Raw genomic sequence first — 25025 nt, 5'->3', positions numbered from 1 at the left:
AGGTTATGGTGAGCCAAGCTCACGCTCCGAAGCCAATTTACAGTATAAGGGCTCCTCACAGCGCAAGAGCCCGTAGTGGCTACAGTACGATCGTATCCATCGGTGTAGCGGGGACTACACCGTCCCGTCTGAAAGCGCCAGGTGAGGCCCCACAGAGCAGCGGGGGATCCCGGTGCCGCCTATATTTGCATAGTCCCGCCCCCCAGCGCGCTATTGGCCAGCGCTGGCCACAGCAGTAGTGCGTCCCGGGCCGTTGAGGTTCGGCTCCTAATTAGCATCCGCCCCGCCTCCGGGCGAGTGGGTGGGGAGCTGGTTCGTCGCTTCGGCGACGGCGGGGCGCGGCCGCGCTCTACGATTGGCGCAGCGGCGCGTCACTCCGCCGCGGCGAAGGCCGCACTTCCGCCTCGGTGTCAGCGGTGCCGGGCGGGGGGGTGTTGCGGCGGGGCCGTCGCGGGAGCGCGGTGCCAGGTAATGCCGCCGTGTCTGCCCCGGGGCGCGCCGCCCCGCTCGGCCCTCCCCGCCGAGCCGCTCCCCTCAGGGGGCTCGGCTTCCCCCACCTGCCGCAGCGGCGCCCCGCTGAGGGAAGGGCGGCAGCGCCTCCCCCAGCCCCGCCCGGGCCTGGTGCGGCCCAGCCCGGCGCGGGGGTCCCTCCCAGGTGGGCCGCTACGGCTCTCCTCAGCGCCGGCGGGAGCGCGGCGGGGGACCCGGCGGGGCACCGGCCGTCAGCGGGCCGGGGCAGCGCGGCTCGCCCGGCGCTGCGCTCTCTTCCCCGGCGGACGCGGGGTTCGTGACCCGCACGCTCGCTTTCTCAGGGCGCTGAGAGCTGCAGGCCCGCGCTGCTGAGCCGGGAGCGCGTTGGGTGGCAGTGATGTGCCCCGGCCCGGGGGCGGCGGGGGCGGCAGCGCTGGGGGTGCCCGGGCCGGGGGGCACAGCCGCCCTCTCAGGCGCAGGGCCCTTCCCTGCGGGCCGGCCCGGGGGCGGGGGTGAAGGACGCCGCGGTGCACAGCGCGGGGCGCGGGCCGGCGGAGCGCTGTTATCCCGGTGCAGGGATTCTTCTGGGTTCATCCCATCTCCTGATGGATTTTGGAGCTGGGTGCTTCAGCAAGGGGCTCTGCTGACACCCGCTTCCCGAGGTGAATGTGTTGAGCTCAGCTCCGGCGCGATGAGCCTCAAGGGGCCCTTAGGCTACAGCTGAGGTGCAGTGCGCAGTTAGGATTTATTTGAGTTTGGCTTTTTTTAAATTTTATTTATTCTTCAGTTACCTACTCAATGTTTCTCTTACAGAGCTCCTGAAAGGGAGACAAGCAAGATGGGAAAAATAGCAGGAAAAAAGGCTTTTTTTTAAATAACATGCCACCAGAACTTCTGCATGGTAACAAAGGTATAAATTATGTTGCCATTTTTTAAATTTGGGTATTAGTCATGTCTGTGCTGTCTGTATGTTTGGATTCAGGACTTCTTTTGGAAGTGGTTTGTTACGCTGCAGCACTTGCAGGCCAGAATTTCAGATGCGGGTTCAAAATTGCCTTCTGTTTTCGATGTCTGCCATAGCCTTGTGTTTCCTCTCAGAAGTATCTGCCAAAGCATGTTGAATGCAAGCAGATATTGCTTTCATTTACTGTGAATGTTCTCAAAATATATAGCCATCATATATGATTTCAAAAAGGAAAAGTAAAAACGAGGCATCAGATCTGTAGTGTAGATTAGCCTTACTGTACTACTCTTCTCATAGTGTTGCCTTTTTCAAAGCTTGTGTGTGCAAGAAAAAATAAATCTGTTCCATTCTAACTTAACATTCCAAAGTTCTGTAACTCCACGTTCATGTTAACATCTGGGGACAACCACATATATGTCAGCTTAACAGACTTTATACCACTGTGCTCTGGGACCTCACAAACCTCAGGGCAATTTCTGGAAGCAGTGACTTGGGTAACTTCCAAGCATAAAGCACTGCGCCGTGGGATGGAAGTAGGAGAACTGGCTAAACTGGCATGGAAGCATGATATTCTGAGTGGTGATTTTCCCCTAACTAACCCCCTGGGTTTTCAGTTACTGTAAACATGGCTTTTCTTAAAATAGTTGTCAAGTCATACAAATGTTTGACCACGTGACAGAAAGTTGAGGGCAATCTAGGATAAGATCAGGAGCGATCTTAATGTTGCTTTCCTGAACCAACAGCACCTCTAACTTCAGGGAGTGCTTGAAAGGAAACACTGAGACATCTGCTGTCCAGGAATAAATATGCCATTTTTCTCCAAAACTAGCTTTTCAGCCATGCCAATATGATCTTCTATACAGAAGACAAAAATTCAAAGTAGAAAATGATGATTAGACAGCAAACTCTGTGCCTAGTTGTTGAAGTGCCTCTATGCGAGTAGTTGAAGGCTAGATCAGTTAAAGGTTTCAGGTGATGCAATACTGAAAAACAGTGTGGTACAGGTAGTTGGTTGTTTGCTAACTTGTCTGCAAATGTACGTGATTTGGTGACTGATCATGGAGGGTGATTTTCACTGTTGGATGGTTTCTTTAAATGTATTTTAATACTGTTACTGCTTTCTATGATCCATACTAGCTTAAGCTGACAGGACTTGTGATTGAAACTGGTATTTCTTTCAGTCTTTCTTCTTGTGAATTCTACTGTGTAAACTTCACACATGCTGACCTAGAACAAAGGTGGAAAGCTTAGCTTTCTGTTATTTTAATGTTGGCTGGAAAACATACCAGTCAGGCTTTTTTGCTTTGATAAGGCTATATTTTTAGATCACTGTTTGTAGTGCCAGTCAGATGATTCTCTTTTTTGTTGTTGTTGCTGTTGTTTGGAAGCGAGTTTCGCATGCAGGTATGCTGAATTTTTAAGCAGATAATTCATTCACTTTGGTATTTGAAGTAACTTGTCCTTGAACGATGCAATATTACACCATGCTACTTGATAACTAGAACTTTTGTTCAGTAGTTGGCGTTTTCTAGTCTTTCACTCAGCATCAGTTTTGTCACCTGAGTCACGAAGATGCAAAAAATGTCTGTATTTCATGCTAATACGATGTTTTTAAAATACTTAGTGTTTAGTCTGGTCTCCGTGAAATAACTGCAATGTTTGGTTCTCTTACATTTTTTGGAAGAAATGCACAAAATCAGAAGCTCAAAGAATATGCGTTAAATACAGAGAGCTTAACGTCTTGAATACTTTTGCTGAGTTGGAATATGTAACTGATCACAGGGGCATCTTCACTTAGCAGAATAAATTGGAAAGTGAGAGAATGGACAAGTTCTGCCACTTTGGAAGATACGAGATTTTGATGTTTCCTGTTGCAAAAAAATACAGGTTATACGTTACATCAATTATTTTATGGGTTTTATTATTTTATGGAGTAGACCACTATAGAACTTGGAATTAAAGAATACATTATCTCAGTCCTTGAATTCTTGATAATTACTATGCAGAAGAATGTATGATGATGTAATTATTTACTTTGTATTCTTAAAGGCTTATAATAGCATGTTGCATGAGAGCAGTAAGCAATTAGAATGTGTCATATGTGGCTTACCATTACTTTCAGTTATACTCTTCAGAAATTTATTGTTCATTCAGTGCACAAAGATAATGTCTTAATTTTCAGGATCAGTAAGTTACAAGAATAGACTAAGCTTACTTAAACTTCATTTTATTATTATGTTTTTAATACACTTACAATTGGAAATTCATTTGCTGGTCTAGACAGATCCTTTAGATTACTTCAGTATATTTTATTACGCACATAATTTAATGAGACAGATTTTTAGTAAATTACAGCAGCCCTCCATTCAGAAAATGCAGGAGGCTGGACAGGGCTGTCTTCCTGTGGTTGTTTATAAATCCAGTGGGAAGGTGCACAAAAGGTGAATTGTCCCTGCAGCTGAAGAAATAACGTCTAGACCCTTTAATCTTGGCCCTCTTGGTTTTATGGTCCAAACCTTAAACTGTATATTGCTCTGTTGGACACGTAATATCTGTGCTTGGCGTTAGACTGAATGGAAGCCTTGACCTGTGGCATTCCTGTTTGAGTTTGATTCCTTTGCTGTTTAGTTCTAGATGAGACGAGGCTTGTGGCTGTTGGGATGCTATGAACCTCTGGGGTATTACAAAGCAGTTTGCATGCTTATGATGCTTGTCAGGAAATGTGTTTTTCTGAATGGTAACTTCATTATATTTTTGCTAGCATTATTTTTACTCTCTGGAGTTTTTTGTGGGTGGCTTTTTTTTTTTTTTTAGGGCTCCCAAAAGAATCCATTAATATATTTCATTGGGTTTTGATTCTAGTGGTAGTTCAAAGTAATGATGATGTGGAAAGTTTGAAGACGGTAAGTGTTTGAATTCTGAGGTGTCTGTGGTTCCCATTACTCTAGGCCAAACCAGCTCTGGCCACTGAGGTGGCAGAGGCTGATGTAGCCTCTCTTCCCTACAATGTCTCAGTGCAATCAAGTGAGAACGAGAATCCTTTTAATAACTCAATTATAAAAACTTGTACATGCTAAGGCTACAAAGAAGTTAACTCACTTGCCTGTTTAGAATGGTCCATTTAGCAGCATGTTTGTTTACTGGATGAAATGAGAACTTTCTTAGAAGAACAGAACAACTGCCCCATACAGGTGTTCTCTCTAGGTTTTGTACAGATAAGTGAAACTCTTGAAGGGTTATTTAATAGTGAAACAAAAATGCCTTCTGTCTTCAGGCATGCAAATAACTTTATTTACATGGTCTTATTTTGTCTTAAACATAGTTTGAAGTGCTGTGCAACCATTTTATTATCCAAGTGGGTTAATGTTACTGAGCACATAGCTAGGTGGATTCTTTATTAAAACTGAACTCTAAATGGAATTATTTGTCCTGTCTTGAGAAGTCAGTGTTTTTTGGTTCTAGGGTTTTTTTTCCCCTCCCAAATTTCCTGACAACAGCAAACACAGTAACACCCTTATACTGGAATCCATGATACATGGATAAAGCTACACATGTAGCTTTAAAGGAAATTCAACCATAGCAGAAACTCTGACTTACCATAAATTTGCAAAAGCTTTAGAATGACCTCAATAGTCTGCTAGCTGTATGCATGAGCTCGTGCTCGAGAATTCAAGTGTGTGAGGAATTGGTATAAAAATACAGCGTCTTATGCTGCAGGGCTTTGCACTAGGTTAGTCAGCTGTTGTCCTCTTGCTTTATTTGCAATATGATTGTTATCATCATTGTTTGAGAGTCCATGAAAGCGATTTCTAGGATACCTTGAACAGAATAAATGTAAAACTACACCTGCCTAAAGAGAACAGTCTACAGAGACAAAACTTAAGAAGTGCCTTTGAGTAGGAAAATCTGTAAACTTAAACCTGTAACTATTTTTACTGTTCTAGGGGTTTTCTCCAGGGGTGTTACATGCTTTATTTGTCTTCACGTGCATGAACTTACATGATCAATTTGTAAGGGTGGCTACATTATGATGAGAAATACTCAACCATACTTAATTTTACCTTCTAAGTAAGGTTTGGCTTAAAGATAAGTGTTCGTAAATGCTTAATTATGTATCTACTGACACTTGTGTCCAGAGCCAGTGTTCTTGGAGTTACTGATTGCTTCCCACCTTGACTCTTAAACACAAGATAAAACAAATCCTCAGGGAACAACTAAGAAGTAACTAGTCTTACAATACAGTATTGAATTACTTTTTTTTTTTAAACAGTGTGCCTAGAAATGAGCTGGTTTATCAGTCGTGATCAAACGTAGCATTATGCACCGTGGGTGGAGAAGTCATATAAAACAGAATTTTTTGTTCTTTTACAGTTGTGGGCAATCAAACAGTTTTCAAGGGAAGGCTACAAAGTCCAAAGAATGCTGTACCAGATGCTCTCAGGTGGAAAAATGTCTCAAATATTGATGTACTGTTAAGAAAAGAGAACATTTACAGAATTGTGTGGTAATTTCAGTGAAGTGTTTTGCATCAGAAAATAATAACCTGCTGAAATCAAGTTTCCTTGGTCTTTTTGTTTGTTTGTTAGGTTTGGTAGAAGTTCTGCGAGCTGGTATCCTTGGCTGTAGAACAGAATTTTTGGCTGAAGTGAAACTAGGGATAGCCATCAGTTCCATAGGTAATTGAGCACTATACTGTGAAGGTATTTTCTGTCCAGTTTCATCTTTACAATTTTTATCTTCAATAAATAATACTTCTGATATCAGCACTGTAGCTTTGTTCCGGGGGTAATACTTAGTGTGTGGGACAATTATTGTGGCTTGTTCTGATGCAGAAACAAACTGTGTAGCCAGATTTCTAGCGTTTCAGTTGGCTCTAATTCCTGTGAAACATCACCAAAATCTGTATTTCTGAGAGAACAGAATGTGATTTTTCCTGCCATAAATCTGTTTGGCTCATGTTCAAAGCTAAACTTTCAGTTGTTCAGTTTGCTGCCACCATTGTTTCAAGCGCTTTAAAAATAAGTTCAGCTAAACTATCAGCTTAGGATGCTTTGGTGCCTTGGTTCTGTTATGGGTTGACCCCAGCAGGCAGCTGAGCCCCACGCAGCTTCCCCTCTCTGGGGGATGTGGGAAAGAATCTCAAGGGTGAAAGCAGGAAAACTTGGAGTTAGAGACAGTTCAATGATTAAAGGCAGGTCAAAAAGCCAAATAGAAATAAAGAAAAACAAGACATGCAAAAGCTATCAGCTGACCCGTGTCCAGCCAGTCCCCAAGCAACTGCAACCCCTCCAAAACTCCCTTCCAGTTTTATTGTTGAGTGTGACGGTATATAATAGGGAATATCCCTTCTGTCAGCTGGGATCAGCGGTCCCGACTGCGTTGCCTCCCACCCCTGGCCTACTCGCTGCGGTGGCAGAGTGAGAAAGGGAGAAAGCCTTGATGCTGTGTGAGCACTCTTCAGCAGTAAAACATGGGTGTGTGTTATTAACACTGCTTTGGTCACCAGTCCAAAGCACGGCACCATATGGGCTGCTAGAAAGGAAATTAGCGCCATCCCAGCAGGACCCAGTATGGGTACTCAGCTGTCCCCAGGGCATTTAATAACTCCTTGCTACATTAAGGCCTGTAATAGGGGTAGCTGCAGTCTTCAAAGAGATGGAAAAGTGACAGTGGGCCAGGTCTTCAGCTGATGCTCTTCACTCAGCCTTGCTGTGCTTTATGACGCTTGAGATGGAAGTTGCACTTCTCTTACTGTGGGTGCAGAGTGAGTTTCCTTTTGCCAAGACATCTTGGTGGAAGATGCTATTCTATTCAAACTTTCGAGTAAGAAACAAATCTAACTTGGTAAATAAAATCTGGATTCTGCCATCTGTGTAGCTGTTCTCTGGTTGAAGAGATTTTAAGTGCATAATAATTATAGCAGGTATCTAAATTGCCAATTAAATTGACTTCTTGGCTAATTTTTATAGACATTTTAGATTCAGTGTTGTTGGTAACCTAATTTCATGACTCAATTAAGATTCATCCTTGCTGAATATTTAGAGATGAAACACTGCAGTTTTATGCTTTCAGGAGAAGTGTATGAAGCAAAACCACATTAATATTTATCCTGTAGTTCAAGCTATTTATTTTTGCCCCTTGAAGTACTACACCTATGTTTTATTTCAGCTGGCAACTCAAGGAAAGATGGGATTGGCTCTTACTCCACCAGTCATGCTGTAGACTGTTGAGGTTTCTGTTCTTCTTTTAACTTATATATTATTTTTAGTGGTAATATGAAGGGTGTGTATATTTGATCTTCCACTGACTCTTTTGGAGTCTCTTTCTGGACAGAAGGTGCTTCCCAAACTAATGAAATGTTGCTCTTTGTTAACATATGCTGTTAAAGGGATTAAACAGAGAGAGCTTAGAATGACTTTTGCCTTGTATTGAGCTAACTTTAAATTCTGTCAATAGTATTTCTGTTAAATTGAGCTTGTGCCCTTGTGACTCATTAAGGAAAAGCAAAAACTTGAAAACTGAGTGTCTTTTCAGAGTTTGTGAGATTTGCTCCTTCTCTTCCTCCCCCTGGCAATACTTGTGCAGTATTTTTATCATTTCAGATTTGACAGAAAGTTTTCTTATTTCTGTGTGTGTGTGAGGAAGGCCTCAAATGACTTTTTTCCTTTTTTTTTTCCTTTTTTTTTTTTTTTTTGTTCTCCTTGCTTGCTTGCAAGTATTCTCTTTTCAAGTTAATAGACTTAATTTGTTTTAAAATTTGCTACAGAAGTGCACATCCAACAAAAACCTTGTTAGGCATGTGAAAAAGCTGATGAATGTGCTAGTTCATTAATTCTTTGGTGGCACTCTAATTCCAGTGTATTGCACTTCTAACACCCTACCTGCTCATGCTGGTGAACCTCTGTTTATCATGACTGCTTACTTTTTCCGTACTTGGCTTTACTTAAATGCTCCTTGATCTCACAAGTGGACTTCTTGTCTGTATAATGAACATGACCTAGTATTTTATATATGTCTCATAGAGATAGAACATGTGTTTTCAGAGTGAAAACAGGATTTGTAAAGGTAGAAGGATGGTGTATACAAAGCAGTGGCTTTCCAGAATTGCTGCTTGATGTTTCAGGTCTGGAAGAATAAGACACTGCAGCTGTAGTCAGGCAGACAGACTTCAAACCCGATCTTGCTGAACCGCATTCCAGTCAAATTAGCTACTCTAGCTGTAAATGCTTCCCTTTCTATAGAAATGTAAATGTTTCTTCAAGGAGGAGCAACTTGTGGTTAACCAGCTGGGTCTTTGTAGAGGGTTAACAGAAGAACAAGTTAGTATGGAGTAACTAGTTCTGTTGAATAAACTTAAGTCATAGTAATTGCATGTTTAACCTCTTAAAGGTTGTTTTGAAGAGATACTAGTGTTTGGGGTTCTTTAATTGGTGCAGAAGTTCTGAGGATCCAGGATCTTAGTGACACAATCATAACCTTTTTTTTTTTTTTTTTTTTTTTTTTTTCTGTTGAGGAATGGAATTTGAGAAGGAGCAAGCATACGTGGTGACAAATTTGAGGGATTACTAACCTATCCAGATAAAAGATGTAGGAAATTTCAGCTTTTTGTGCTTCGTAGAGCTGTAAGCAAGTGAAATGATGTTATGGATTACCATTACAGGTCATCTCTGCAGCTTCATCTGGCATATAGGTGTGGAGGACAGCTGCCAGAAAGCAGCCTTCGACAGCGCAGCAGGTGGCAGATCTCCACACCTTTGGTTTCAGAGAGAAACTATGAAGGAACCTCATTTTACAAGAAGTGCATGCATCTCTTCTCATGCAGATGCTAACATGCATGTCACAGAATGCATCGAGCAAATTAGATACTTCATGAAGTGATTTGGAAAGTCTTGCACATTTGTTGCCCTGGTTTTAAAAATAAACTCAAGTGGGAGGAAATGGCTTAAAATAGGTGGGAACTGTGCAAAGTCTGGGAGAGATCTTACTGATACCGTATGGGTGGAAGCATTCCCTGTACCCTCCACTGCTTTGAGCTCCTACAGGACCCTCCAATCTGCACAGAGTTAAGCTTTTGAAAGCAAAGCGTGCTATCAGAAGCCAGATCACCTGGTACATGTCACTGTTGAGTTACAGGTTGGACGCAGTGCTTGACGGAACACTTTGTTTGACATTATTCATAACCAGCTGATCGAGGTACGACTTTGTTCTTCCTTTGTCATGGGACCTCAGCTGTTGCTGTAGTGTAGGTGGTATGAATAGTTACATTCTCTGCATCAAGGCTGTGAAGATCACTGAAGAGGCATGTTTTCTCCCGGGACTGAGCCTCTCGGAATAGGTCTTGGTATGCCTTGCAATTGTTGGTGTGCCATGCATGTTTAGGAACAGCCCTTTCTGTTTGTTCTGCCTGTCTGTGACGGGTGCTTCTGCAAAGTGGTATGTCAATCTTAGTAATTCCTTCCTCTCTGTAGAACCTACTTCAAGGTGTGCTGTAGACTCGGTGCTGGTATTTTCTTGTGTTTCTGCAGTATTTGTTGCAACTGCGTGCTTTGTTTCATCTTTTGCCTTTGCAAAACATCTTTGTGTCCTCTAAGAAAAGGACTGTCCATGGTCATCAGTCATACAGGAATGTGTGAACCTTTTCTGATAAACTGAGAATTTAAAGGAGTTCTAATGAGTAACCTGCTTTTGACTTAGTTGTGCAGCACCAATGAGACCTTTTAATAACAAAAGGATAGAACAGTCTTGCTTGGGACAAACACGGCATTTTTAGTTCGGCTTTAGTATCTGCATTTCTAAATTTGTCATTCGACAGCATGATATCTTGTTTAACCTATTTGTGGATGGGTTTACAACATCACCAAGATGCAAAGCTTATTTCAGAGGAACCAAAACGGTGGTCTTTTCATTAGAAGATATCAGAAGCTTTTGCAGGTTTTTGACTTCACATGCTATGTTTAGCTTAACAGTTGCTAGTCTGGTTTTGTATATTGTAGGCGTTGGCATGCAAGTAAGTAAAATGACCAGAAAAACTAGGTTCTGTCCAAATAACTTTTTCAAGATTTGCTTCAATAAATTTTGTTAAGCTTTGTTGTTTTCTGTTAATTGCTTTGACACTCACTTGAAATGTAATTTCAAACAGTAAAATCATGTTGTAAATAGTGGACAACATACTACAGAGAATTTCTCAGAGCAAAATCTAAGGTAATACAGCCTGCAGTACAGATTTACCAACCAGTTATGAAGCTGTACTGTTGTGAGGGTATTACCCTTTTTTTTGGATGTTTTTGTCTGTTGTCTTTCAGTTTGAGCTTCAAAAATAGCATCTGTCCTGTAGGGAAATGAATCTGTTATGAAAACAGAAATAAATGTGGCTGTCCTTACTCATGCACACTAATCCCGTAATAAATCCAATTAGTGTCTACCAACCTATAGCTTTAAAATATGAGGAAATAGATGAACTTTGTTGCTTATCTTGTAAACCACAAAGTATGGGCTGCTTGTGGTCAGGGGTGTGATGTCGTTATTAAATTATGAATTTCCAGTTCTCTTAAGATGCCTCTACTTGCAGCTTTTCCCTGTTATTTATAAAATGATTTATACACAGTTTTCTTTGGTCATCAGGGTGGCAACGCAGCTGGGCTGCAGTCCCCAGGCAAAAGCACTTTTCTGGGTGTCCATGCCTGGAGTATCCAGGCCCAGCCCATTAACACTGGCTGTTAAATTGAAGCTCCCTAATATCATTTCAGTCTGTAAACCAGCAGACCCTGAATGCTGAAATAGTGTTCTGTACAACAAAGAGTGAGTGAAGTCCGGTATGGAAAATCCTTTATTACATTCCTAATGATTACTATGTCTGTAAGAAAATATGTAAATATACTTCTTATTTCTTCTGTGCTCTGGTACTAAAAGATGTGAACATGATGCAACACTTATGCTTTATGTAAGGTTTTTCCAGGATGGTGGTTGGTTGTAAGCTCCTGAAGGTCTGTCAATTTTGATAAAAGCTGTTAACTACAATTGCTAGTGTGTAAGTGAATTCTTTTGGGTACATCATGGACATGAAGCAGAAAAATACAGATTATAAAGGCTGAATATGAAACAAACAGGATGTTTTTGTCTTCTGGCATTTCACCCTAGTTGAAAGGATTTTTTTGCTGTTGCTTTTAGTAAAAGGGCTTAATCCTACCTTTATGGCTCATGAAATCTAAATGCTATTATCATTGTGTGTTTGGCTACGTGCAAATTCAGTTTAATCTCTGCTGAATAAAATAACTGAATGTAAAAGGAGTGATAGGGGGGTTAAGTTATTCCTAGTGTAACTGATGCAAAATGTATCATTTTATTCTTTTGAAAGTGCTCCTAGCACTTTAAGAGAATTTTCAACTATTATTTAAAGTGACTTCTGTGAATGTTTTGGGGTTTAGGTAATCGTTACAAAGCTTGTGTGTAACTTACAGGGATGTGACTGAACTTTCATCTTCAAATAACAATGAGCTTAAGGTGTGGTGCGAGGTGTGTATCAGGGGAACGCAGCGTAACTCTTCCTTTCAGTTAACTCAAGTCTTTGATTCTAGTTACTTCATTTGTACTTGGTGAGTATTTTTTATAGGAAAGCTTCATTGTCTTTGTAGTGAGGCTGCATGCTGTGCGATGGAGTTCCACTTCACAAGTTCTTTTGCAATGCAGTTATTATTGTGCAGGAGCGGGGAGAGAAGCTGGCAGTCATCTGTATGACCTTGTTTAAGGCTCTTCATGATAACTGATGTTTCCTAAGTCATAATTTTTATTTCTTAGTGCCTTCTATACAAGTCTATAGCATGCTGGAGCTGCTGTTCTGAAACATCTCTGGAACTTGCAGGCTCCTATGTGACGTGGCTGTGCTTGGACAGGGACCCTGAGAAAGTGTGCTCTTTGCATTTGCAGTAGATGGGAGTGGGTTTTGAACTAGCTCTTTTTTTTTTCCTCCTTTTTCTGTGTTGCAGATAGATGTAAGGCTGTTTCAGAACAGAATCCCACCACATGAGCTGTATGCAACAGTAGGATGCAAGGGCAAAAAAATAGAGAGAAAACATGTGAAGGGAGGATGCAAGAAAACATGGAAAAAATGAGGGAATTGTGCTGGTCGTGAGAGGGCTGTACCTTGTGTATATACATTGTAGAAACAATGTCTGCTGTTTTGATAGAAGGGTGCAGTACTTTCAGACAATTGAAACCTTAAATGTGCCTTGGAGGGTTAGAGAAGCCCTCTAATGTAACTTACTATTTTGGAAACTAGTGGAGTCATTCCAGCCTGGTGATAATGGCTTCTGGAGTGAACAGTTGTCCAGAGGTGTCGATTTCCTGTTTTCTGTTGCAGTAATTTTCTTTGGATTCCTTCTTTCTGCCCCTGTTGAAAAGTTTACACAGTTGTATCCTCAAGGACAGATTTTCCAAAAAGATATGACATGGAAGCCTTGGAAGAGATAGTTCCAGTTATAATGCTGGTGGGGCTGGAAAGTTTGGAGAAACTGACTGACAGCAGCTTTGGTATGAACAAGTGATTTTCTAGTATTTTTTTTTAGTCAAGGACAGGCTTCCGCTAGGCAAGCTAACAGAGAGGGATAGGTACGCTGACTTCTGCTTACAATACAGTTTAGAGCAATGTTTTCAGTGCTGTTATTTAGTTCACCCAGAAGTCTGAGCTAGCTGGTACTCTTGAACCAATTGTTAGTTAAGAGGATTTCTCCCTGTCTTTGATTCTGAGGCAGCATGGTTGCTAGTGGCCTGAGCTGCCTGTATCTTTTTGTAGTGAAGCTGCTGCTCCTTTCCCTTCCACAAGCAGAGCAGTTGCTGATAGCCTTACACTGGAAGTCTTTGTGTATCTGACTTACTGATGTTTTGAGCTGTTGCATCCTTGCCTAGGAGAATGCAGCACTTTGACAAAAGTGAGTCAGAAACTTTTTTTCTGATGAGCAGGAAAGTTGAAGAAGGTTTAAAGGTCACTGACAGGAGAATGGCACAAGAAAAAGGGAAGGAAACTTATCAGCTGAGAGCAATTGCAACAGCACTGTGGCAACAGTCAAGCAGCTTACAAAGTTTTCTCCTTGTGGAGGTGAGAACTTGTAAATAAGAAATTACTGAGGATTTTGTGGAAGCTCAGATGATCGCTGTGATGCAGAGATTGATGTAAAATCCCATCGTGGCGAGGAAATGGGGCGTTCCTAAGGGAAAAGTGACAAACTGAAATACCTGGTCATGATAGACTTAATACTTCTAAGTTAATGAATGTAGCATTCACCTTGATGAGTTCCGAAATAGGCTATTTTAGCTCCTTCTTCTGAATGGAGAATTGGAAGGACCATGTGTGTGTGAGACATCCAAATAGCTTTTGCTCTGGGCAGTGAGGTAAAAAGACTTGAAACACAGGAGGAGTTGTGCAGTTTGATTTCTTGCAGAGAGGAAGAAGGAATTGCCTTCATACATGGCAAGCTCTTCTGCAAGGGCTAGAGTGCGCTTCTGGCTTTGTTTGTCTTAATTGGAATGGAATTGTGCAAGTTATAATTACTCTGGAAAAACTACTGTCACAAAGGCAGCGGTATCATCAAGGATCATAAAAAATCGAGACTGACAGATTGAGGTTGTCTTGGAGGCGATATTGACGGCATTGCCATGCTGTCATTTATCATTGTGTACTTGGTTCATCATTGGTACCTGACAAACATTTTTAAGAGTGGAAACTAAATTTTCTCATTATTCTCCTTAGACTAAAACTGGGTGAAGTAAAAATGTTTATGTTACACCATTGCCAACCATCTGGAAAAAATCTAATTTAGTCTATCCATAAAGTAGAGCTGGAATGCTTCATAAATCTGTAAGTTATTTGCAGTGTGCTTGGTTTTACTGAGAAAAAAGTTTTTTCTTTACATTCTCCCTCTAGAGGGAAAAATCTCCAGTTGTCGCTTCCAGAGTTCATAGCAGTAGCCTGACAAAACTTCTCCAACGGTCACTAGGTGAAGCCCAAGATTTTTATGCAACAGTAAGATTCTGAGGTTCTCTTGTTCCCAGCTTTCTTGGTTAAGGATGCGTTAAGGCTTATCTTCTTGCTGAAGAGGAGAATTTTTGTTTTGCCAGCTGTCTTTTTCTTCCTTCACTTTTCTGCTTTTTCTAGCTGTACTTGCCTGAAATTTAACTTGCAGTAAAATCAGATACATTTTACAGTAATCTATATGATGTATTTATATAGAGAAAAGTGTGGCATAGCACATCAGCTGTTCTTCTGATAGGTAGCATTCATCTTCAGAATGACTTTGAGATCAAAGAAAGCTGTTTACTTATGAATGAAAAAAAATCCATCTTTTTCCATGGGAAGAAATACGAAAATTAGTATTTGTCAAGTGTGCATGTTTGTACACAAAAAGAAATGTGGAAGTTGCTAATTTTGTTTCCTTGTCTTGTCAAATAGATCATCTAAAGCAGCTGGGTATTTGCAAAAGAAGACTTCGACAGCACACATATTTAATCTCTAAATCAAGTTCAACAATGCATTAGAGGAAGCTGGATTGGCTGTACAGAGACTTCGCACTGAAGGATGAATAGTGAAGAAGAGTTTTATGATGCCGTTACGGGTGAGTGATGGGCATAGTGCCAAGGAAAAAAAAGAAGCTATAAACTGCATTGTGTGAGTGGTGAGGGGCTAGTAATTTATTGCTGTTAATAAATAAATAAAAAGTAAACTTCTGTTGGTAAAACTTCCAGTGCTATCTTCTGAAAAGAAGAAAGGGAGAATAATAACTCAGGTTCAGACTTGGAAATGAGGGTTTTTGTGTTAAAGCTTAATGCTGGCTATGATTTTATCACTATAATGATCCTTTAGTGGCCAAGTCTTGCTTTCATTTTCTGTAGAAAGCAGGTAATTTATTAGCAGCTTGAGAAATAATGCTTTTAAGACCCTTTGAAAGGTGAAATATGTTCCATAGGTTATTTTATTGTCATTTTATTAATTTATTTTAATGGAAAACTTATCCTGAAGAATTGAAGTAGAAAATGTTTTTCTAGTCAGAAACAAATTACTGTAAAAGTATGCTTTCAAGGTAGGGAGCCAAAAGGCTTTGCAATCCAGTGTTGTTTCTAGAAAAGCAAATGTTAATCACTTCACACTTGAGCAGTGTATTAAATAGTACTTTTCTTTGAACTAATAAGGGTGAATGGTTATTTATAAGAGCCTTACATGGTTTTCATGGTGAAATAAAATGCTTGAAGTATATTAATTAAAAAAAAAGAAATCCTTTCAAAGATCTCAAACAATTTTAAAGTCTTCCACTTACATATGTCCTCAGAAATCCTGTAATAGAGGTGAAATGAGAAATGCTGGCAATAGTGAGTGTAGAGTGCTTAATGTAGAGTCGTGAGAATGAAAAGAGAATAATGGGAAGCGTGAAAGCTGAAGGAATGGAAGTAGCATAGTAGATACAAGTGGGTAAGGTAGACTTAGACATGGTTGGTTGGAAACTCATAGGAGGAGTGAACAGAAGGGGTTGGGTGAAGCAATGTGACTAACAGCAGGCTGTATAGGACTTGTCACAATTATGTCACATTGAAGAGAAGGAAATGTGGGTTACATTCTTGCTAGCTAGGAGTGATAGGGGGTAGTTCTCCAAATTCAGCTGTAAAATCAATTTGTTGTACCATAAAAACGTTGAAAACACAACAACGGATTGTTCCTGTATGTCTTTAGTAATCTTTTCAGTTCCAAGAGCTTAGGACTGTGGCCACAAATTAACTAGATACTTTTTCCCACTTAAAAAGGTGAACAGAAACATGCCTTTAAGTATGACATCTGTGTTGTACAGCTTTGATGTCAATGGATTCCTTTGCCTTGCTGCGGAAATACACAGTCCCCGGTGTTTGAGTCATCTGTGTTTGAACACTCTGGTTTTGTCCTCTTTCCTCTTCTTTTTCCCCTTCCCTCAACCTCAGAAGGTTGATTCTCCCTGCAAATGCTCAAGGTGGTAATGACTGCTGAGCTGTTGTGCATGAGGTGTTCTTGTACCTTGCAGTCTTGGCTGGCTCTGCTCAGAAGTGGGATGTTGTGCGTCAGTTGTGTGAGCACTCCTTGTCCTGTCCTAATCTTATTCTTCCACAGGGAAGAGTATGATGGCAGGAGAGAAGTTTCTAAGCAAAAGAAGAGCTGGTGTCTTTATAGGCTCTCAGCACAGCCCTCTGATGGAAAGCTTTTGGTCTGCAGGAGCCACTCCAGGAACTAAAGGAGGCTGAACTTTTTTCCCTTATATATGTTGCCCTGGAGCATGCCCCACAGGTACTTGATTTAAGAGGAGTGCTAAGTTTAGAACAGTTTGTTCAGGATTCTTTCTCCCTAAGGACTCTCTTTACAGACAGGTTTCTCCAGCTAGATGCTTTAGAAGATGCCAACAATTTGATGGATTACTTGCACAAACTTAGTGAAGTCTAGACCAAGTTCTTTGTAGCTGTGTCTTGTCCAAGTCATACATAAATGTGATGCTAAGAAAACTGTAAATAGGTCTTTCTGCATTCATGTTCATCAACTGCTGGTGCCTGCAGCAACTCTGCTTCTGTTAGCACCATGGACTGTGCATCCTTCAGACAGTGGTTTGCTGTATTTTTTTAGGTTCTAATGGGTGCTGATCGTGCCTGCTTATCTCTTAGTTTTCAGATGGTCTGGGCATGGTAGGTGTAGACCCTGTACACTCTAGGAGATCAAGTTTAGAATTGAGGGCCTTTCTGAGCCAAAGTGAGCTTTCAGGTTCCACGGTGAAAATGTCACGATTTGGGGTTCCAAATTTTCATAAAAAAATGAAATGCCCTTGGCAGACTCGTCAGTCTGTTAATTTCAAGGATACTCTCCTTTTAGGTCAGATCAGTAGATGGGCAGAAGCCACTTCTAGACGTGTGCTTGTTATGCTCTAAATCTAGGATTGGGACATGGGTTCTGGGAATAATCACATTTTCAGCCTTGTCTTAACTCCATGTTGAGATGAAAACAGTGTGTACACCATATTCTTCATGTTCCCCTAGAGTCCTGGGCCCTGGTTTCCCCAGAGGGAGCTCCAACGTGTTCCCACAACTTCACTGATTGTAGTAATTGGCAACTGTGGTTTGTGTCCTGTAAGTAGCAAACCAGGCTTAGTGGAGCATGTGAACTCTGTGGGAAGTTACACTTCAGAATTTGGCAGCAGTCTCAGCAGCAACACAAGTAGTATGCTGCCTCCTTTAAGATACTATGAGCTCACTCCTTGAAGAAGCCGCAGCTTTTCTGTAGTTGTTAATTGATGACATCCATTTCTAGAACGTGAATCTACCCTAAGGAGACCCCTGTTTTTTGTTGTGGTGGGTTTAATCTCTTTGGCTGAGAAGTTTCCTGCTCCTGACACACTCCCCATGGTATCCAAAAGACATGCTCATGTGATGGAATTGCGTGCTGTGTGGCTGGGAATCATCTTCCTGGCAGATGCTTTGACCCTGACTGGACGATGATTATACTTGTGAATGTACAGGATGGACTGTGTTACATAGGTGATGAATCCAGTTAGTGACCAGAAAAGAGTTTCCATGGAGAGAAGTTTCTTTGCATTCAGAGGTTATTGGTATTGGTGATTAGCTGGACACCTGACATCCTTACTTCATGAATGAGTACTCCCCTTGGGAATCTCTTGGGAATGTTACCTGTGGTCTCAGTTAATTCTCAACAGCACAGCATCTGTTTTTCCTCAAATACAGGAGTAGATTGGATCAAGTAAAGTGATCTATCCTTTGATGAATTTCAGATTCTTTGAAATTTTATGTGAGATGAGGAGCATATAACTTCGATCACTTGCCTCTAGCCTGTGTCACCTTGGATTTATTAATCCGATCACAGGTTTGTTAGACTGTGTGCCATCAGGTTCTGCTCTGTCAGAACTGTATCCTTCATTAATTCTGTCAGATATCTGTTTACCACTGTGTTTTGTGAAAGGATTGCCACCAAATAGGGAAATGCTTGGCTAGTTACCAGGGTAATTTATTTTTGACAAACAGGAATGGTTTAGTTTTGCCTTTTAAATTATTAACCTGCAGTTCCATGGAAATTGTTCAGTGCCCATGAGGTTAATCCAGCCTAGTGTATTTGTGAGGCTCTTGCTCTTGTGCTTCCGATGGTTTGGCTGTTGTTCACTGTAAAGTGTTGCTTTCACTTGGGGAGGAAGAAATGAGGTATCTGCTGCCAAATTTATATGTTTTCATAATGCCTGGATCAAAGTGAACCAGCGGATTCTGCCATCCTGTTTCAGTATGGCAGAGCTGGTGGAAGGCCAGCCTGCCTCCCGTCGGAGCAGTGCGGTACAGCTGCGTGTTGTGACGATAGCCTTGTTCTGAAAAGTGGAGAACGGTAATTTCTGGCAAAGAAGAAAAATACCTCTTGCTTCACTTGCTATCTACACTTCCAGCGTATTTATCCCTGTTCATTATGCCCTTTTTAGGTCTGAAGGTTCTCAGTACTATGCTATTTTTATTCCCTTTCTGTCTTGACTGAGGAGGCTTAATTAGTATTTAAGGAAGTTGCTGATTGTACGAAAGGGGTGGCCTTGTGCCTTGGTACATGACTCAAAGAGCAGCGTGCGCCTCTGCTGCCTCGTAGGTTGATGTTAATAGCGTAGTCTGAGCGGGTTTGTTTCGTTTGCAGGATGTGGAAGAAGAAGGCTAAGAAAACTAGAGTCACTGGCAAGTCACTTTTCTTTAAGCTCTTTAAATAGATTAATGTCGGCACCCAACTTAAGTGTTTGACTTTGAAAATTTAAGACTCTTTAAAAGCTTTTTTTTCACCCTTAACAGACATAAACTGGGACTTCTGATTAAGCTGATTTTTGATGTTTTATTTTTGTGTGTGGTCTCCTATCCCCCTTTTAAATCCCCATTTTTATCCTCTCTCCCAGTGGCTTTTCACTATAAAAACTGCCCTGTAAGTAAAACATAACTGCTCAGTTTTGCAAATTCAAAGTTTTAATGGCAGCTGGAGAAAGGCTTTTTTTTAACTTATTAAAACTACAACAAATCATTTCAGTAAACTGTTTTTATTCCAGATCGGTACTTCCTCTGTGAAAAACATTTTCTGGATCATTCTTTACAGAACTGTAATACTTAGAACTTAGTTTTAAAAGTTGTTTCTCAAATTTCTCAATGGGCTTGTAGTGGACAAGCCAGCTGATACTTAAGGTTGAAAGTACAGTGATTATCTGTGTACTCTAGTGGGTGGGGGTTTTTTGGTTTTGTACTTGGTGGTTTGGGTTTTGGGTTTTTTTTTAGTAATTAGGTGGAGGTGCACTCTAAGGAAGCAGACTTTACACTTCCGATATATCTTATTATTCTGGAGTAGGGATTTAATTTTTGTTGTTTGTATGCAAGACGCTTGTTTGAATTGGCATTTATTTACTTGCCAATGACATATATTGTTTTCCATAAATGACATATATACCTGAATCTAAGTTCCTGTTGTGCTATACAGAAACAGGGCAAAACAATTCTGAATCATAGAGAAACAGAAAGACTAGTGTGGATAAAAACAATGAACATGTGATAGAATTTGCAAGGTTTCAAGTACAATGTAGAGACTGTAATTCCAGTAACATTTTTCATGACTGTTCCTCCTATAAGCCCGTTGACTATTCCTGTTATGAAGCTTTACTTTTACATTTAGGTGTGCTTGTGTCATTGAAGTGCCTGTTAAATGTGATGCTGTTCCTTACGTTGTGTGCGCTTGATCAGCTTTCTGAGTGAGGGCACATGTACCAGAAAGCTCGTCTGTTTTTTGTCTAACTTAGTCAAACTAATAAAAGTTATTTTGCTGCATCCTACAGTACTTGCCTTTTCAGTTTCCTTCTACTATAACAGGTTCTGAAAAAAGCTAGTATGTGGTTAGAAATGCCATTTTAAAATTGTAAATATTTTGTTGTGGCTTGACTGAAGATAGGCATGCGTTTTGGTTTTTTGTGTGTTTTGGGTTTTTTTGTGTGTTTTGTTTTTATAAGACAGGTCATTCAGGGTAGTCTTCATTTTAATGACCTGAAAATACATATATGACTATCATACTTTCCAATTAAGTCCTAAGTCTGCTAAGGTGTGGTTATTGCTGTATAATTACATCCTTGTGACATCAAAATGTAGGAGATGGTTTAATACATGACGTCACCCATTACACCTGCTGTTTACCAAATAAGGTCATATCAGTGGTGCTTCTTGTGCAGTCTTGAATGTTGTCATGGTCTGTATCCCTGAAAAAAATGTAGCTTTTTATTTGAGTGTATGCTTTGCATGTATTGCTCTAATAAAGTAAAAGCACACTGTTGGAGATGTTAACAAAAATAAAAGTTGAAGTACTACTGGTGATACTCTTTATTTTTAAAAAGTTAATGACAGAGGATCGCAACACTTTATTTAAAATTGAAATAGTCTTTGTCAAAACTGATTTCTTTACTCCATTAGAGTACTTACATGCTTTGTAATACTTTGGAATCTTTCTCTGTCCACAACTGGACTTTGGGCTGTAGCTGAGTGTGATGGTGACTGTCAGCACATAGGGAAGTGGTTGCCCAGATTGTGATAGCTGGAATGAAAGGAATAGCAAAATTATGTTAGTGGATTCCTTACAACTGTGGCAAGAATTGTACACCAGCAAATATGCATGTTTTCATGTTGCTTTTGGGTTCTGATTCTTAAACTGGAAGACTGAAGTAGTCTTGTGGTTCTTGATGAAGAATTGACCATTGTGTCACTCAGAAAGGACTTGATGCTCTTTTGAATTATTTTCAACAAAAATGTTCCTTTATTGCACTGAACGATCAGCAGTGCTTGCTGTTGTGACACCGTGACAGTTGTGAAGGGGGGGGTTGTATTAATGCATCGGTTTAGGGTGATCTGTGTTGATGCTGCAGCTGATCCTTATTTGTTAACAATTGTTTCATTTCTGCAGTCAGTCTGTGTAGCAGCATTGACAAGATGCCTGTTGCTTTTGATAGTGACCAAGTGTGTGTGTGTCTGTATGCATAAAATGCTTTTAAAATTTTCTTATTGAAAGGCAAATGCAGAAATAAATTGTTGTTACTCTAAGTGTGTGGAGGGGAGGTAGCGTGACTTAAAAAGTCAACTAAAACCTTGGGTTGTTGGTTTAGTCCTACTAGTACTTGGGGCTGCCTGATTACAAAAGCTTATCTTCCTGTAGACTCCTGTTGGTTTAACTTTTTTTTTTTATGGTTAAAGCTGTTCAAAGCATGTTGTTACCAGGGGTGCTGGCATTTAGTTACAACTGGGTTTCCAGTAGTTATCTACCCAAGTGGATGGAATTGGGTTATAGGGAATGGAGCCACCTATAATAGGTCATGCTTTGGGTCTCTTGCAGAGCTCAGGGAATGATTCAGTTCATCTTGGTGTCCACATGTTCTTGCTGTAACCATTAGGGAAGTGTTATATGGTTTGTATACATGGATGGCAAAAAAGAAGTTGGATATCCTTCATTTCTGTTGCTCTGGTAGTTTGGATGATTGCAACTGGATTGTAAAATATCCCTTTTCTACCTGCCCCAGCTCCTTGCCTGTTAGCAGTATAAGTAGGATAAATTATTTTTTTAAGGTCTTTGAGGAAAGCTACATAACTGAAGAAAATTACAGTAATCGCACTGCAGCTCTGAAGAAGAGACAATACAGCTAATCTGATTTAGGAGCTACTGAAGAACTTGTAAGGTTCTAAATTGGTTTTATATTCAGCAGTGTGAAAAATTAGTTGAGCATGCTTGATTCTAATGCAATACTTGGCTCTAAATACTCTTGGAAATTAGGTCACTTAATAATGGGTTTTCACTCATATCCTTTAAAATAACTGGTGCTGTGAGAGTTACACAGTGTGAGTGGCACTCTGTGGCATAATAAGGTTCCTAAGAAAACTGTTGCCTTACGGTTTTTATACAGGCTTTGATTCTGACAATTCATCAGGAGACTTTTCAGAAGCAAATCACAAGGTTGCAGAAATGCTTGATCTCGATCCACACCAAAGCAATAGGACTGGAAAGCATAACGGAGAGACAGAGATTCAAGAAAATGGAATTAAGAGACACAGGTAAACACATAGTACTACGTAGTAAATGAGAAGTGGGTATGTGCTGGCTCATTATTTTTAGGGTGTTACTGTCTCATTGGCAAAGGTTAATTCTCTGGAACTGAAAAGGCATTTTACTTGTCCGCATCTGTGTCAACTCTTAAGTTAATTCTTTGCTTCCTTCATAAATTACTTCAGTACCTATGAGTGAAAGTGTCTGGTTGTTTAAGGGGCTGATAATGACAGTTGTTTTCTTCCAATTACAGGACATCATTACCTGCCCCAATGTTTTCTAGAAGTGATTTTAGTGTGTGGAGCATATTAAAAAAATGCATTGGACTGGTAAGTTAGCTTGGGTGAAACATGCCGATGTTAGGTCTCCTAACTTTAGCTAGTTGGTTTTATTGCTTAAACCTTAAGACACAAAATAATACCTGGTACATTTTTCTGTAGGGAACATCACCTTAAATTGCAGCTCTAAATCTCAATGTTCCTTATGAATGGTGCTATTTCCTTACCTTCTTTAGCTGTTGAAGCATGTGGATTGGTGTTTCTAAGGCTGTCCTGTAAGAAAGATGAAGGCCATTAAAAATATATGCAAATACAATATATTTGATTAACACAATGCTTTCTTCTCTGCTTTTTTTTATTCTTTACTTAGCAAAATGTGATTTAGGGCTTTATTTTGGTGTGATGGTTTTGGTTGGGGATTTTTTGTTGTGTTTGTGCACTCCTCTCCCCCCTCCATAATTTAAGCAGCTTATGCCAAAAAAAAAAAAAAAAAAAGCTTTTGTCTGACTGAAGGGACAGGAAACTTCTCAGGAAGCCCACTGTAGGCTTCAGGTATTAATGGTATGATATAATTTGGTCACAAGATTTACTCTTGGATGCAGGGACACAGACCTTTACATTGCTTTGTGTTGTTAAAGGACACTGATGCTTGCATAGTTACTGGCCATCACTGCTGTTCCCTTTTAATCCTTTAAGAATTCAGCCACATGTTTGATTATTTCACTTTTATTAGGAATGAAAATTATGTTCTGCACTGGAGGGCCTTCCTGCCACAGTCACTTTTTAGAAGCATTAAGCAATTACATTCCTATCTAGTCTAGGTCTGCCAGTACAGTCCTTTGTGAACCCAACAGACAAGTCCGTGAGCCCTTCTGCTGGCTTAACTTCTGTCATATAAGAGATACACCTGTGCTGTCAAAACTCCTTTTGTTAGGATGAGTGGCCTATCTGCTAGAATGCTTTGCTTGGACCAAATCAATTTAAGTCAGTTAGGGGTAACATTATTTTCTTTACTTTACTGCCTGTGGCAATGTGAGGAAAATACTGCATCAACTTAATCTGGTGGCATTATCCTTTTTGCTATATTTTAAGCACTGAAATGATGTTTTATTGCTCACTCATGAGTGCAACTTTGTGATTAAAGAGCCAGATTTGCTTGGATATAATAAAAGACATGGGGAACTGGAAATCTCTGTGTGAGCTTCGTGTCTGTCTTGTATCCACATTTGAAATGAGAAAACATCCTGACGCAAATAACAGGTTGCTTAAATAAAGCCAGTAAAATTTGTTAGAGCAATTCAAATACTATTCTTTATATAACTGTTCCTTTCAAAAAATAATTTGTGGTTACTGCAGTAAAATAGTTAGATTTTATGCAAATAGTGTGTGAGGATTTCAAAGGAATGCGTGGTACTTAAATATCAGTAATGAGCTGGTTGGCACATTATTGTTGCTATCTATGGAAATTTTAACCTCTTCTGGTTTATGTAGACCACAGAATAGAAGGTAACATTTTTCCTGAATTTACTAGGTTAGCTGGATTAATTTTTGAAGTTGTTCATTCTTTCTGATTGCTAGTAGGGTTCTACTGGGCTTCTAGCCCCTTTCAAGCTGTAGCAGTTAGAGGTCTACTGTAGGCTTGCCAGATGTCTTTTGGAGAATGCTATAAATAAACTAACCCGCTACTTATTTTCAAAATTCTTGTTGTTGTCAGTTGTTAATTTCTTAGACACGACATTAAGTTAATTTATCCTTTTGTTACCTAGGAGCTGTCTAAGATTACGATGCCTATTGTCTTCAATGAGCCATTGAGTTTCCTCCAACGAATAACAGAATACATGGAACATATATACCTCATTAATAAGGCTTGTAGTCATGCAGACCCCCTGGAAAGAATGCAGGTAAGTAACAGCTACCACTTTCTGGTTAGTTCAGAAGTTTTTTTTTCTCCCAGAGTATTTAAAGACAATTTATCGCTTGAATGTATCTCTTTCTCTGGAGCTATTACAAGAATGCTTGTATTTGTCTAGAAAAGTTTCTTGTTTTGTGGTGGCTGTATCAGATATTTGTGATACTTTCACACCTGATGCTGTGTACAGGGCTTGAACCAAAAGTCTAGTGCAGGAGAGTGCCACAATTGATGATGCCCAAGGACCTGAACCCTTTTAAGGGCTGCTTTAACTGTGTCTCATTTTGTGGTTTTATGTGTTGTGAAGACGCAATC

General features: G+C 40.3%; 1 protein-coding gene across 3 annotated transcripts in view; it reads left to right on the top strand.

The window, feature by feature from the left end:
- The first annotated feature begins 321 nt into the window (after window positions 1-321).
- Window positions 322-25025, top strand: part of OSBPL2 (oxysterol binding protein like 2) — a 39211-nt gene continuing 14507 nt past the window's right edge. Inside the window, exons 1-6 of one of the 3 annotated variants that reach the window (XM_055813276.1) lie at window positions 327-468; window positions 1285-1381; window positions 14877-15039; window positions 22384-22531; window positions 22777-22852; window positions 24568-24702. In XM_055813276.1, coding sequence (XP_055669251.1) covers window positions 15003-15039; window positions 22384-22531; window positions 22777-22852; window positions 24568-24702 — 396 coding nt within the window. In that variant the 5' untranslated portion in view covers window positions 327-468; window positions 1285-1381; window positions 14877-15002. Of the gene's footprint in view, window positions 469-764; window positions 784-1284; window positions 1382-14876; window positions 15040-22383; window positions 22532-22776; window positions 22853-24567; window positions 24703-25025 lie in introns of those variants that run through there. The other 2 variants (XM_055813278.1, XM_055813277.1) reach the window with 2 other exon arrangements.

This window comes from Falco peregrinus, chromosome 9, assembly GCF_023634155.1.
Source record: "Falco peregrinus isolate bFalPer1 chromosome 9, bFalPer1.pri, whole genome shotgun sequence".
NCBI lineage: Eukaryota > Metazoa > Chordata > Aves > Falconiformes > Falconidae > Falco > Falco peregrinus.
The sequence above is the reverse complement of the archived record's forward strand: the minus strand, read 5'-3'. Positions and strand labels throughout refer to the sequence as shown.